The sequence below is a fragment of the Carettochelys insculpta genome, chromosome 6 (assembly GCF_033958435.1).
Source record: "Carettochelys insculpta isolate YL-2023 chromosome 6, ASM3395843v1, whole genome shotgun sequence".
In the NCBI taxonomy this organism is placed as follows: domain Eukaryota; kingdom Metazoa; phylum Chordata; order Testudines; family Carettochelyidae; genus Carettochelys; species Carettochelys insculpta.
Window position 1 is genome coordinate 123,762,626 of NC_134142.1, and position 15,725 is coordinate 123,778,350.

The 15,725-nt window shown below is 45.2% G+C and overlaps 1 protein-coding gene across 1 annotated transcript in view; it reads left to right on the forward strand.

Annotated features, from left to right (window-relative positions):
- Positions 1–629: 629 nt before the first annotated feature.
- LOC142015185 (interferon-induced very large GTPase 1-like) overlaps positions 630–15,725 on the forward strand; it is a 39,121-nt gene continuing 24,025 nt past the window's right edge. The window contains 5 exon segments of the mRNA XM_074998601.1: positions 630–638; positions 813–943; positions 3,062–3,363; positions 5,910–5,966; positions 6,758–6,829. Of these exon segments, the coding sequence (XP_074854702.1) occupies positions 630–638; positions 813–943; positions 3,062–3,363; positions 5,910–5,966; positions 6,758–6,829 (571 nt within the window).

Sequence of the window (15,725 nt, forward strand, 5' to 3'; positions counted from 1 at the left end):
TGCAGAGGGAAGTCGTGTCTAACTAATCTATTAGAATTCTTTGAAGGGGTTAACAAACATGTGGACAGGGGGCACCCAGTGGACATAATATACCTAGATTTCCAGAAAGCCTTTGACACGGTCCCACACCAAAGGCTTTTATGTAAATTAGGCGGTCATGGGATAGGAGGAAAGATCCTTTCATGGATCGGGAATTGGTTAAAAGACAGAAAACAAAGGGTTGGAATAAATGGTAAATTTTCACAATGGAGGGGGGTAACTAGTGGTGTTCCCAAGGGGTCAGTCCTGGGACAGATCCTGTTCAACTTGTTCATCAATCATTTAGAAAATGAGGTTAGCAGTGAGGTGGCAAAGTTTGCAGAGGGTGGGAGAGGCTGACAGATGTCCATTTTTCCTGAAGTCTGTTGAATTGGGGTCCACTGAATCGAGTGTTTACTCTGTAAACAAATAACACAGGAATATAGGGCAAAATTATCAAGGCGAAAGCACGTAATGAGCTCAATCAAACTGGAGACATAAAGGGAAACAAGAAAACATTCTACAAGTCAATTAGAAGCAAGAGGAAGACCAAGGACAGGGTAGGCCCATTGCTCAACGAAGAGGAAGGAACAATAATAGAAAACGTTGAAATGGCAGAGGTACTTACTGAGCACCATCCAGAAGACCTCAGACAAGACTTAGGGGCAGAAGAGCTACAGGAATTGGTGACCCAGTTCCCACAGGTCTTGTTGGATGAGGACACAATTAACCAGTCACCACATCACCACTGTCTTGCCCTAAAAGGTAAGGGACAATCACTGCCCCCTCTCCAGAAAGATGAACTTACTGGACCTTGGAGCCTGAGAAACGTGCCACAGTCAGCACCGGCTGGTGCCCAGTTGGCAGCAAAGACTCCTGCAAAGGAGCCAGAGGGATCCACTACACCAGGAACACCAACAAAAGGGTAAAGTCTCTGAAAAGTTATGAGGATCTGGGATTCGAGACCATTTAGAGATTTCCTGCATGATTGTGAAAATTCTCAGTATTTGCTTTCAGTTAATCCCAAAAAAACCCCCCACACCCTGATGTCCATGTGCACAGAACCAGATTCTGGTCAGTCTCACCGGTGTAAATCCGTGGTTATGCCAGTGAAGCTAATCTGGATTCACAAGGATGCAAATTAGCAGAATTTGAACTGGAAAATCCATGTGTTTTGTCAGCCCCAAGTGCCACCAACGTATATGTTCTCATACCCAGGCCCACCGGCAGGGGTGTGGGAGCAACAGGGACACATGACTCCAGGCATGGCATTTCAAAGGGACTTGGAGCTCTGGCCACCACCGCTGCCCTGGTCCCTTTTGAAGTGCTGAGGACCACTACTCTGTGTGGTGGGACAAAGGGCTGAGTGCCCTTTGCCCCACTCCTTCTGGGGACTTGGAGCTGAGCCTCCCTCCCACTTTGCCCCAGGGCCTGTGGTGTCTTTTGGCCTCACTGCTTACACAGCCAAGTCCTCCAACCTGAGAAAGAGCCAAAGAAAGCCCTTCATATGGCAGAGCTGGTGTGGTTCTACTGTGCAAGGGGGTTGGAAGGACGCGGCAAGAACGTTCCAGAGGAGATCTGAAAGCCCCGTTTGCTGTGGATTGGTGCTCTAGGGGCAGGGATAGAGACAGTAGATCCACAGCAACAGAGACCTGCCACATTGGATGGAGGGATGCAGCTGCTCTGGGGTCTTCTGCTGGTCTGAATTAGTCTCTAGAAGGCTCCTCCACCCTGCAACACTGCTGTGCATTTGCTAGGTGAGTGCCCCAGGAGAAGAGCTGATCCATAGGGACCCAGAGCTGCCACCCCACCTCATTCTAAGGACAGGATGGCTCTTCCTCTGTCTTCTTCTACATCCCTTTGAACCACCAGCAACTACCATAATCACAGCACAGAGGTTCAATAGCCCTGCTACCACCACTCTCTGTGCAATTCCCTCCCATCTGGAACTCCCAGCAAGTCTCCTCCTCATCAAGGCTTCGTCTGTTTTAAAATCTTCCCAGAAGATCTCGCTTGTCCCGTTTCTGTTTTAATTTCTGTCTTCTTCTGTTTTCTTTATATTAACTATAGTTTTATTACCATGTTTAAATTTCCAATGGCTTGGAGGTAGGCTTCAAATAACAAGTGCAACATTATAGTGCTTACTTGTTTACAACTGAAAATAAATGTTCCCAGGGCTGTAGAATACCTAAAAATGTACTGAAAGCTCTTTGGAGCAGGGATTACCTACAGAATGTAGTTGTGCTGTGGTTTAGGGCCCATTTAGAGCAGTTTTGATTTTAACAAAACAAAACAGCAGAAATGTAGCACTTTAAAGACTAACAAAATGATTTATTTGTTGATGAGATTTCATGGACAGACCCACTTCATCAGATCAATGGCTATGGTCTGAAGAAGTGGGTCTGTCCCACGAAAGCTCACCTAAGAAATTATTTTGGTATTCATTAAAGTGCTACTTGACTTCTTTTTGTTTTGATAGTATATAGAATAGCACGGCTCCCTCTGTTACTATTTCCTGTTCTGATGCTGTAATGCAAGCTTTGAACACTAGATGGAACAACTAGCACAGAAATCGTCTGTTCAAAACAGCTGGTAGAAATACTTATACAGTAGTTGTGGTGGGAGAACAGCAAAGGATTTTTAGCATTTTAAATTTGCTGTGAACTTTCTAGTTTTCTTTTAATTGAAACAACTGTGTTTTATTTTTAACATATTTTACCATGGAATAAAAGTGGAAGAAAGGCAGAAAGTAAATGTGTTTTTCCCCATCATTTCAAAGTAACACATTTCAAAAATTTCTCAACATGTTTATTTTCAAACATCAAGAAGGGGGGAAAAATCAGTTGAAGAGACATTTTTCTATCAGTTATATGCAAAAGAGTTGAGAAGAAAATGTTTATTCTCCATGTCAAACTGTCTCACCAGCAGATTACCTGCTAAGGTCCCAATTTTGCAACAAAAATATATACATTAAAATTAACCATAACTGCTTCATAAGTCTCATTTCTTATTCTTTTTATAACAAATACCTGTTCTGTTCTAGGACTTGTGATTTAGAAAAAACTTTTGGTGAAAATCCCTCAGAGATCATACGTAAAGAAAGAAAAAAGCTAACTGAAATTCTTCACAAAGACCAAGAAGTCATCTTGGATGAATTGTTCTCCCAGTCCATTGTCACAGAGCAGGAGTACAATACTTTGGATAAAACTGAGGAGGATCCCAAGAAGAAAATAAGAAAATTGTTGATTCTGATACAGAAAAAGGGAGAATTTGCCTGCCAGCAGTTTCTGGGGTGTTTAGAGGTTTTATTTCCAGGTTTAGATCAGAATTTACACTTTTGCTGTGGTGAGTTGCATTTTATATTTATTTTTCATAGGGCAATAATGTGATAGCTGTAATAGTGAATGTGTCCACATTTCCAGTGAGAGAGAGATATTTAAGAAATGTATCTATCTGAATGTAAATATTTGCACAGTAGAGAAACAAGGATAGATGCTGACTACATACACTCTGCTAGTTGTGTTTCAACCCAGCTCACAAGCAGACCACTGACTAACACTCCACACAATGAGGAACTGTGCATTAACTCTATTGTGTGTAGATACACATTACATATAAAATAAACCATTTTGGAAAATAACTACAGATTCAGTAAATATCCATAGAGTAGATGGGCCCAAAGATAATGTGTCTACATTTTCTTTTGCTAGAGAACGAATGGAGACCATCATAATCTTTGTCATTCTGTCTGTTTTACTCAATCCTAGCCACACACCTCAGACCTCGATAAAAGTTTTGAGAGAGCTTTTGAGTGTATAGATCGGGGTGGGCAAGATATGGCCCATTGGCCAGATCAAGCCCACCAAACCGCCATCGCTCCTGGCCAGACAGCCTATCCCTAGCCCACTGCTTCACCTTCCCTCCCTTCCAGTCACCCCCGCCTCAGCTCTCTCCTGTACCCTTCCTCCCAGTCCTAACCTGATCCAGCACTCTACCTCCCATACACACCCTTCATCTCTGTACCTCTCCCTGGCAGCCTCCTACCACACACTGAAGCACTCACTTTTGGCCTCACCCCAGAGGACTGGGAGGACTTACAAAATCTGTTAACCCCAGGACTCCAGAGCTGCGTCTACACGTGCACGCTACTTCGAAGTAGCGGCAGTAACTTCGAAATAGCGCCCGTCGCGGCTACACGTGTTGGGCGCTATTTCGAAGTTGAAATCGACGTTAGGCGGCGAGACGTCGAAGTCGCTAACCCCATGAGGGGATGGGAATAGCGCCCTACTTTGACGTTCAACATCGAAGTAGGGACGTGTAGACGATCCGCGTCCCGCAACATCGAAATAGCGGGGTCCTCCATGGCGGCCATCAGCTGGGGGGTTGAGAGATACTCTCTCTCCAGCCCTTGCGGGGCTCTGTGGTCACCGTGTGCAGCAGCCCTTAGCCCAGGGCTTCTGGCTGCTGCTGCTGCAGCTGGGGGTCCGTGCTGCATATACAGGGTCTGCAACTAGTTGTTGGCTCTGTGTATCTTGCACTGTTTAATGAAAGTGTGTCTGGGAGGGGCCCTTTAAGGGAGCGACTTGCTGTTGAGTCCGCCCCGTGACCCTGTCTGCAGCTGTGCCTGGCTCCCTTATTTCGATGTGTGCTACTTTGGCGTGTAGACGTTCCCTCGCAGCGCCTATTTCGATGTTGGGCTGAGCAACGTCGAAGTTGAACATCGACGTTGCTGGCCCTGGAGGATGTGTAGACGTTATTCATCGAAATAGGCTATTTCGATGTCGCTACTTCGAAATTAGCTATTTCGATGTAGCGTGCACGTGTAGACGTAGCCCAGAAGAGTTAATCTAGTGCATTGGAAGCCCTGAACCTTGGTTCTCCCTGCTTCCTTTCCCTGCTTCCTGTCCCGTGATGCTGAAGCACCAGGGGAGTGAGATATCTCAGTGGGGGGGGGGGTCGCACATGAGTGAGTGCTGAGGGGGTTTGGAGGTGGAGGGCTTGCCTCTCACTTCTGTAGCCCCCAACTGATTTTTGTCTGTGGATCATTGGCCCCTGCCCGCCACCCCAGCCATAAATAAAGACAATATTGAAACATTTTGTTTTGTCCATAAATTAATATGTTCCTTGATTTAAAACAAAGTCTGGTAAACTACCATGATAAAGTTTAAGCACTTACTCTGTTTAATTATTTTGATTAATAATATTTCCTTTCTTACTGGCTATAGACACCCCATAATGTTATAGCTCCAGTAGCTTAAGATGAATAATTTAATATTTTAGATATTTAGAGATCATTGAAGGCATTTTCTCATAGTGAGTGGTTGGCTGGTGGGTCCACAGAAAGGTCTGCCTTGAGCGCAACGGGCTGCAGGCCAAACAATTTGAGAAGTGCTGCTGAAGGACAAGCTCAGTGTTTTTAAGGGAGTTTAGTTAAATCCCAAACCCCTTTTTATGTCCATCTCAGATTCCCTTTGTGGGTTACCTCAAAAGTAAACAAGAACTCACAAATTAACTCATTTGTTCTATTCAATTAAATTGGAGCAGAGCTTTTTTTTTAGGGTCTGACCCAAGACTGAGGAATTAATGCCCCTCAGGACCAAAGGACCATCACAAACCTCACCAACTTCTACCCAAAGTGCAGGGTGCATTTCATTGGCCTTCTTGAGCTCTCTAACATACACAATCCAAAAAACAACACATGCCCCGATCACACTTCTGTGGGGTAGGATATGGACAGAACTGAGAGGACAGATGTGTGTCAGGCTGCTTAATGCGCTGCCAGCAGATGTTCAGATACTTCAGTGGTGAGTGTTATGGAAGAGCCTGTCGAAAAAGAATTTCACTTAATGAATTTTTCCTCTTGGCTCCTTTGTCCATTTGTTTTATTCCAGAGAAGAAAGCTGACGCCCTGCAAGAACCAGCACTGGTAGAGAAAGACCTTCCCAAAGGTATGACCTCTTACAGCCCTTGCTGCTGGCTGCTGTATCCCAACATTGTCAATGATCACTGGAACTAGCTTCAGAACGAGTTTTTTGATGACTTTACTAGAAATTGCTATTTACTGATACCATTCTCTGAATGTTACAATACAGGAAGACAGACTACTTAACGAAGGGCCTCATCCACATCCCACAGAAATCGCTAGGAGTCTTTCCATTGACTTCATTGAGTCCCTGGATCAGTCGCTGATTTAACAGAGAGGGGCCCCAATTATAGAAGTGTATCTTAGGTGCTTCCGGAATACAAATAATAAATATAATAGAGACTATTTAGCCACTGGCTGAGTGGGGAGCTGCCTGTAGGCTCACTGGCAGGGGGATAAATGGGACAATTGCTTTGAGGCCCAGTGATTCAAAAAGGGTCCAGGTCTCCTGGCTGCAGCAGTGATGGCCAGAGACCCACATGGCATGCTCCAGGAGGTGAAAAAGACTGGCAGGAGATGCTAGCATCCCCCTCACCCTGCCTTCTGCCCCAGGCCATGCTTTTTCCAGGAGTGTGGACCCAGGCCCCTTCCACCTTGCCCTGATGATTCTGTCTGCCCCCTGTCTGGCTGTCAGCCACTCAAGCAGAAGAACTGTTTTTAGAGGCAGAGATGAGTTTACAAATTGATGGATGGCCCTTGATTCAATGAAAACTTCTGCACTCAGGACATTCAGATGTGTTTTGTCTGCTGCTTAGCAAATCTAGAGCCTTAGTAATTAAATGGTAATAATGTATTTTTCTTCAGATTTCCACCTAGATTCTTTAACTCAGAAACAAAAAGTTGCTATTCATCAGGATCCAGAAAAGGAGCAAAAAGACCTTCCCGAAGGTAGTCCTCATACAATTTTTCCATGTGCATTAAAATTGCATCTCAGTTAAAAATACTATTAGATTTATAATGGCTTTGAATACTTTAACTAGTGTAGTCTATACAAGAAAACTACATGCTAATCCTTAGCAGTTTAGAACATCTCCATGTGAAAACCCAGGATTAATCATAGAATCATAGAACATTAGGGCTACGTCTACACGTGCACGCTACATCAAAATAGCTTAGTGGTCGGTCCTGCCGTCGGGGCAGGGGACTGGACTCAATGGCCTCTCGAGGCCCCTTCCGGTCCTAGTGTTCTATGATTCTATGATTTAGCGACATCGAAATAAGCTATTTCGATGAATAGCATCTACACGTCCTCCAGGGCTGGCAACGTCGACGTTCAACTTCAACGTTGGGCAGCACCACATCGAAATAGGCGCTGCGAGGGAACGTCCACACGCCAAAGTAGCACACATCGAAATAAGGGTGCCAGGAACAGCTGCAGACAGGGTCACAGGGCAGACTCAACAGCAAGCTGCTCCCTTAAAGGGCCCCTCTCAAACACACTTGCACTAAACAGCACAAGATACACAGAGCCGACAACTAGTTGCAGACCCTGTGCATGCAGCATGGATCCCCAGCTGCAGCAGCAGCAGCCAGAAGCCCTGGGCTAAGGGCTGCTGCACACAGTGACCATAGAGCCCTGCAGGGGCTGGAGAGAGAGCATCTCTCAACCCCTCAGCTGCTGGCCACCATGGAGGACCCCGCTATTTCGATGTTGCGCGACGCGGATCGTCTACACGTTCCCTACTTCGACGTTGAACGTCGAAGTAGGGCGCTATTCCCATCCCCTCATGGGGTTAGCAACTTCGATGTCTTGCCGCCTAACGTTGAAGTTAACTTCGAAATAGCGCCCAACACGTGTAGCCGTCACGAGCGCTATTTTGAAGTCGGCGCCGCTACTTCGAAGTAGCGTGCACGTGTAGATGCGGCTTAGGACTGGAAGGGACCTTGAGAGGCCATCGAGTCCAGCCCCCTGCCCCAATGGCAGGACCAAGTACTGTCTAAACCATCCCTGATAGACATCTATCTAACCTGTTCTTAAACATCTCCAGCAATGGAGATTCCACAACCTCCCTTGGCAATTTATTCCAGTGTTTGACCGCCCTGACAGTTAGGAACTTTTTCCTAATGTCCAACCTAAACCTCCCTTGCTGCAGTTTAAGCCTGTTGCGTCTTGTTCTATCCTCAGAGGCCAAGAAGAACAAGTTTTCTCCCTCCTCCTTATGACTCCCTTTTAGATACCTGATAACTGCTATCATGTCTCCCCTCAATCTTCTCTTTTCCAGACTAAACAAGCCCAATTCTTTCAGCCTTTTTTCATAGGTCACATTCTCTGGACCTTTAATCATTCTTGTCGCTCTTTTCTGGACCCTCTCTAGTTTCTCCACATCTTTTTTGAACTGCGGTGCCCAGAACTGGACACAAACTCCAGCTGAGGCCTAACCAGCGCAGAGTGGAGCGGAAGAAAGACTTCTCGTGTCTTGTTCACAACACACCTGTTAATGCACCCCAGAATCATGTTTGCTTTTTTGGCAACAGCATCACACTGTTGACTCATATTTAGCTTGTGGTCCACTAATATCCCTAGATCCCTTTCTGCTGTAGTGGTTCCTAGACAGTCTCTCCCCATTCTGTATGTGTGAAACTGATTGTTCCTTCCCAAGTGGAGCACTTTGCATTTGTCCTTATTAAACTTCATCCTTTTTACCTCAGACCATTTCTCCAATTTATCCAGATCATTTTGAATTATGACCCTGTCCTCCAAAGCAGTTGCAACCCCTCCCAACTCGGTATCATCTGCAAACTTGATAAGCGTACTTTCTATGCCAATATCTAAATCATTGATGAAGACATTGAACAGAACCGGTCCTAACACAGACCCCTGCGGAACCCCACTTGTTATACTTTTCCAGCAGGATTGAGAACCATTAAGAACTACTCTCTGGGTACGGTTATCCAGCCAGTTATGCACCCACCTTATAGTAGCCTCATCTAAATTGTATTTGCCTAGTTTTTTGATAAGAATATCATGAGAGACCGTATCAAATGCTTTACTGAAGTCTAGGTAGACCACATCTACCGCTTCTCCCCTATCCACAAGGCTCGTTATCCTATCAAAGAAAGCTATCAGATTAGTTTGACAAGATTTATTCTTTACAAACCCATGCTGGTTGTCTCCTATTACCTTACCACCTTCCAAGTGCTTGCAGATGATTTCTTTAATTACCTGCTCCATTATCTTTCCTGGCACTGAAGTTAAGCTGACTGGCCTGTAGTTTCCTGGGTTTTTCTTATTCCCCTTTTTATAGATGGGCACTATATTTGCCCTTTTCCAGTCTTCTGGAATCTCTCCTATCTCCCATGATTTTCCAAAAATGATAGATAAAGGCTCAGATACCTCCTCTATCAGCTCCTTGAGTATTCTAGGGTGCATTTCATCAGGCCCTGGTGACTTGCAGACTTCTAATTTTCCTAAGTGCTTTTTAACTTGTTCTTTTTTTATTTCAACTTCTAACCCTACCCCTTTCCCATTAGCGTTCACTATCTTGGGCATTCCTTCTTCAGACTTCTCAGTGAAGACCGAAACAAAGAAATCATTAAGCATCTCTGCCACTTCCAAGTTCCCTGTTACTGTTTCTCCCTCCTCACTGAGCAATGGCCCTACCTGTCCCTGGTCTTCCTCTTGTTTCTAATATATTTATAAAAAGCCTTCTTGTTTCCCTTTATGCCTGTAGCTAGTTTGAGCTCATTTTGTGTCTTAGCCTTTCTAATCTTTCTCCTGCATTCTTGTGTTGTTTGCCTATATTCATCCTTTGTAATTTTTCCTTGTTTCCATTTTTTATACAATTTCTTTTTTATTTTGAGATCATGCAAGATCTCCTGGTTAAGCCAAGGCGGTCTTTTTCCATATTTTCTATCTTTCGTACACAGCGGGATAGCTTGCTTTTGGGCCCTTAATAATGTCCCTTTGAAAAACTGCCAACCTTCCTCAGCTGTTTTTCCCCTCAGTTTTTCTTCCCAGGGGACCTTACCTACCAGCTCTCTGAGTTTACCAAAATCTGCCCTCCTGAAATCCATTATCTCTATTTTGCTGTTTTCTGTTCTACCCTTCCTTAGGATTGTGAACTCTATGATTTCATGATCACTTTCACCCAAGCTGCCTTCCACCTTCAAGTTGCCTACCAATTCCTCCCTATTTGTTAAAATCAAATCTAAAACAGCTTCCCCCCGGTAGCTTTTTCAACCTTTTGGAATAAAAAATTGTCTCCAATACAATCCAAGAACTTACTGGATAGTCTGTGCCCCGCTGTGTTAGTTCCCCAACATATATCTGGATAGTTGAAGTGCCCCATCACCACCAAATCTGGGGCCCTGCTTGACTTTGTTAGTTGTTTAAAAAAAGCCTCATCCACCTCTTCCACCTGACTAGGCGGCCTGCAGTAGATGCCTAGCAGGACATCACCCTTGTTTTTTACCCCTCTTAGTCTAACCCAGAGACTCTCAACACGTCCATCTCCTACGTCCATCTCCACCTCAGTCCAAGGGTGTACCTTGCCTGACAGGGTTTCAGGGGCTGTTTTGTTGAGAGAGCAGCTGGGCAGTCTGGCCACTCCCTGTCAACAGAACGAATGGAAAAAGCGGTCTGCTTGGGTGTCCGGCCACAATCTGTTGACAGAAGTTTTGTTGGAAGATATCTTGTGAGAGATGGCTCTAGTCTAGATGCAGCCTTAGTGTGAACTTTTAGTTAATTGGTATCTTTTGAAAATCCCTCCGGATCTCCTTGTTCGTGGCTTAAATCTCCTGAGATTTCCCACATTAGAAATGATCGCTGTATTGCTTAAAAGGAGAGTGTCCTCAAGTGAGATGAAGATCATTCACTGCAGGCTGTATAAGTGGATGTAAGGCTGCCCCCAGCAGAAATGGCTCCCAGCTCCTTCAGTTTTCAATTAAACTGAATCCAGGGTGTCCTTAGGGACCAGAACCACCTCCTGGACTTGGTGGGTTAATGGCTGGACAAGTAACTCTGAGGTTGTGAGAGGAAGGGGGAAGCAGGAGAGGTCCTTATGAGGCACTGAGGACAGGTCTACACAACAAAGTAATTTCGAAATAATGGCCACTATTTTTAAATAACTATTAGCGTCTACATGCTGCTGTTTTGAAATAAACTATAGGCTGTGTCTACACGTGCATTCTTCTTTTGAAAGAGGCACGCACATGAGGTAAATCAAACATGCAAATGAGGTGCAGAGTTGCATACCTGGCACCTCATTTGCATATTCGTCTTTCGAAAGAAGAAAAGCAGTGTAGACACTACTCTTTTGAAAGTAAACCCCATCTTCGAGAAAACCCTTCTTGCCTTGTTTTATGTACATCCCCCTTTCAAAAGAGGAATGCAAATGTAGACACAGCCATAGTGTGTCCGGTGGCTCTATTTTGAAATAGGATCTGTGTGTACACACTGTATTTTGAGCTGAGAGCTAGTTCACTGAGGGCTATTTAAAAATGCATGTTGTGTGCAGTCGAGCCGTTTCAAAATACGCTATTATGGAAAAATCTCTTCTGGAACAGCTTATTTCGAAATAATGCTGCTGTGTAGACATAGCCTGAGAGAGGTGGGCGGGGCTCAGGAAATCTCAGAGACATAAGATGCAACAGAGGAAAGACGTGAGGGGTAAGGTACTATAAATGGACAGGGTGGGGAAATAGGGGCAGGTGACTGCAAAGAGTGCTGGGGGCAGAAGACACTACAAAGAATATGAGTGGAGTAGGAGGCTTATGTGGGCAGGAATGGGATGGGGATAGAACAGCAATAAGTGATAGGGAGGCAAACATGGCAACTCCCCCTTTGCAGGAGGTTGGAGAAGGTTAGGGGAGTCATCGTCCCTTGCATGTAGGGAAGTCTGCCCTTCGTCTATCCCTTTAGGGTTGAATTTTGACCCTGAGACACTCCACAGAATTTGTCAGCAGGCTTTGCCCTAAAGGCTGAAAAAACAGTGGGGAATTAACAAACCAAGAACTACAGTGTAACTATATTTCTACTCTTGTGATTTTAAAACCAGTCTCCTCTTTGTTTTTAGAGGGTCTGAACAGATGATTTTTGAAACACTTGGGACAGTCAATGCTATCCCTGTACCACAGTGTATTATTCCTTTCTTCCTTTGAGGGAGGGTTCTGGAAGAGGAAGTTCTGGGAAATTCTTACCTTTGAGTTGATTTTTTCTTTTGTTTGTCCATGCTGGGAAACATCCAGTTTTCTGTTCTTCTTCAGCTGGGGATGTGTGTGTCTCCTGACCTGCCATAGAATCTCAACAAAAAAGAAGAAAGTCATGAACTCGCACAGCTGTGAAAAGTCTCAGAGGGATAACTGTGTTACTCTGCAGCTGCACAAATAACGAGCAGTCCTGTGGCACCTTAGCGGCTAACACATTTATTAAATAATGAGCTTTCCTGGGTAAGATTGGAGTAGACAGTTAGAATGCAGGCTTTATATAGCAGGGAGAAGGCAGGGAGGGAGGAAGGAGTCGAAAAAGGGGGTTATCTATCACTAGCAGGACCAGGAGATGAAGCAAGTGAAGTGGGATGTGTGCCAATTCTGCGAATATCAAAGGTGGGGAAATTGCCCTTGAAATGCATAAGATAATTGAGATCTCTGATAAGGCCTAATTTAAAAATGTCAAATTTGCCAGTGAATTCCAATTTAGATGTCTCCCCTATAATCTTGTGGTCAAATCCTTTTGTAGAGGAATGGCTCCTTTTAAACCCTTTGTTGAATGTCCAGGGAGATCAAAGTGCTCACCTATAGGTGTCTATGTATTCCAAAGGACATTGCACAAAGTGGACAGTCTCTGCACCAAAGGACGAATGGACATAAATCTGACATGAGGAATTGGGGGTCTTGGGGCCCAGGCAAGAGGGGTGCAACTTACCTTTGCAGCTCCACCAGATGCACATGACTCTGTGCCCTTTCCCCCACTCCCAGGCACCGCCCTCTGCCCCGCTGATTGGCTGGAATTTCAGCCAATGAGAGCAGTAGAATAAAGCCTCCAGGCAGTGTTGCTCCCCCTCACCTTCCCCCAGCTGGAGGAGCAGCAACAAACAGCAGCAGCGCTGGGCCAACATGCTTCCTACTCTCCCCACCCCCTGGCACAGCCCATGGTCTGGATCTGGCCCTGTCCTACCTGATTCAGCCTGCAAGGCTCGGGGCTCTGTCCCCCCCACTACCGGCCAGGTGCAGGGGAGTGGAGCCCAAGCCTTGGGGTCTGGATCCTGGCGAGCCATGGTCTGGATCCGAACTGCAGGCTGGGGGTTCCCGGCCCTGGTGTAACATGTTACCTGCTCTGTCATGCAGACAGACCAACTCAAAACAGAGTAACAGGGCAATTTATCTGTGTGTGTGTCTCAAGGAAACGTTAAAACGATATGCTCTTCTTTATCCAATTTACTTGTTACAGTAGACCCAAGGGAGATGTTATCACAGTGCATCTGCATGACACATGCCCAGTAATTACGTTTGCTCTAAATTAATGAAAACGATGGAATGCTACTGTTGCCATCTTCACAGCTTTATAACCCTGCAAATGGCTTTCTCTGTTCATTATGCAAATCCTTGTATTTACCTCTCGCTCACAGAGTGATCATGTTAAATTGTTTCATGTGTTAAATTCATGAGAATTTAAATGAAGGATCGTTGTCTGCTATTGCTCAAAGAAAGTTTGTGTGTCAATGGAGAGACCTGTTAATTGCAAAGCAAGAGTCCTTAAACAGCAATTCTCAAACTGCATTGCTTATCCCTCACTAAGGAGAGGACCATGTGGGATAAAGATGCCTATGAGCTTGTCTTCATTCATTGTCCATTCACACCCATCAGAAGACATTGCGTTTACTGTTTTCACAAAGTGAACTGCGGAAACACACAGTTAACGAGGTCCAAGAGGTTGGTACTTCTCTAACCATATTGTATAGATGTTCCCTAAAGAATATGGCTCTTCCTTACTGCTCAGTAGCTTTTATAGTATCCAAAAGGCCCCCCTAAAAATGCAACTCTGCACATTTTTTCATGAGATCCACACGTTACATGCAAGGCATAAGTATTTCCAAAAAGCAGTGGCAAAAGCATTGTGTTAAAACTTTGCATGTCTTGATGCCAAAAAGCTACTTAAGATTAATCTCAAATCTCAGTTCAGTACTGGGGTGGTTCCTCTAGTCATTACCAGGATGTCTCCTTAACAATTTGGACCCTGGGCGATAAATGGGGAAGAAAAGTTGGCAGTGGCGATCACACCCTGGACACAGTATGAAAACAAGTCAGTATTGCACTGAACCCTTTACTTTGCTTTTACTAAGTTTTCAATTGCCTTGATTCAGTTTTACTCCACTCAGACCCAAGGCATCCCCTGGGGAGAGGCTCTCCACAACTGGCCCAAGGTTTTTGTTCTAACAAATTTCCCAGTGTTCCGCAATAAATAATATCACCTACCTCTGCTCTCTAGCAGAATCACCAGCAAACACAGCTCTGGATGAAATGCTGCTGTGCTTGGGTTTGCCTCAGGATATATAAATGGTCCTTTGGAAACTGAAATTAGAATAGTTGGTTGGGGTGTGTATGGAGGCTCTTTTGTTCTCTTCAGATTACTGGAAATCACACGTTAGAAGAACTGTAGTCAACTGAATTCACTCTACAGCAACCCCCTCCTCGGGGACAGTTTGTCCAGTCCCCTACCCTGCTTGTGTGTCCAGCAGTGTGGGGAGAGCAGAAGAATCTGGAAGACTTGGGATTGAGGTGCAGGACACAGTTTATGGAGCTAGTCTCATCCCAGTGTACCCTGCTGCTGCCCTCTTGCCTTCCACATACTGAGGGTGGAATTGGGCCCACAATGCCCCTTGCAGTGTTGGGCTGGTAGGAAAAGGGGCATTCACTTTTGCTTCCTCCTATTTGTTTGGGGGAGGTGAATTCTGAGAGAGTGTTTACTTACATGTCAGCTTCCTCTGCTGTTGTCAGTAATATGAAGGGGACAGGGCCCCACACTCAGCATGGAGTCAGGGAGACAAGGGCTGTGAGGGTGAAGAGGCAGACACATGGCCAAACAGCCCAGTAGGACGAGGGGATAAGGCACAGCTGAGGGACCCATCATACTCTGGAGGGTTAGCATGGAGAGTCTGCCATTTGAGAGAGACACAACCCTTCTCTCTGGGGGAACTGCCTGGAACAGTCTGTAAGGGTGTTATCCCTTTAACCTGAGGGGAGACCGATTTTTCGAGTGTTGCAGGTCAGTTCCCCAAATGAAGCAGAAATTGGTGACGTAACGTCACGTGTTCTCGGGCTTGGTGCGCACCTGAACATTTTACTGACATAGTTAAATCAGCGAGAGCCTCCGAATGTAGACGAGGCTTAGACTAGCTGGAAAGCTCTTTTGCCAGCCTAGCTCAGGCTGGTTCTCGAGCAAAGTAAGCTCTATCAGCAAAAGCATATTTTTGCTAGTGAAAGTGGCTTTAACACGAGGCTTACAAAATGTACATGAGTTCTGCTTCCCAGAGGTGTCAGGGACTTCAGGCTGACAGTGTCCTTTTGGAGATACTTCAGCTAAGCCAGTACTGACCTGCCCCATGGAAAAGCTGACCAGGACTCCGTCTCTACAGGGTTTCACACCAAACTAAGAGTGAGATGAAGGAGACCCTTCTACAGGTACAATTTGCTTATTCCTGATTTCGATTCTTTATAAACCACTGACACCAGTGGGACAGCCATTAGCAAAGTTTGGCATAACAAGGGCTTATCATACGTAGGGTGAAGGGAATTGTTCTGCTTTGGAGACATCAGATTATATGAAGTGATTGTCATCGCTTCACTT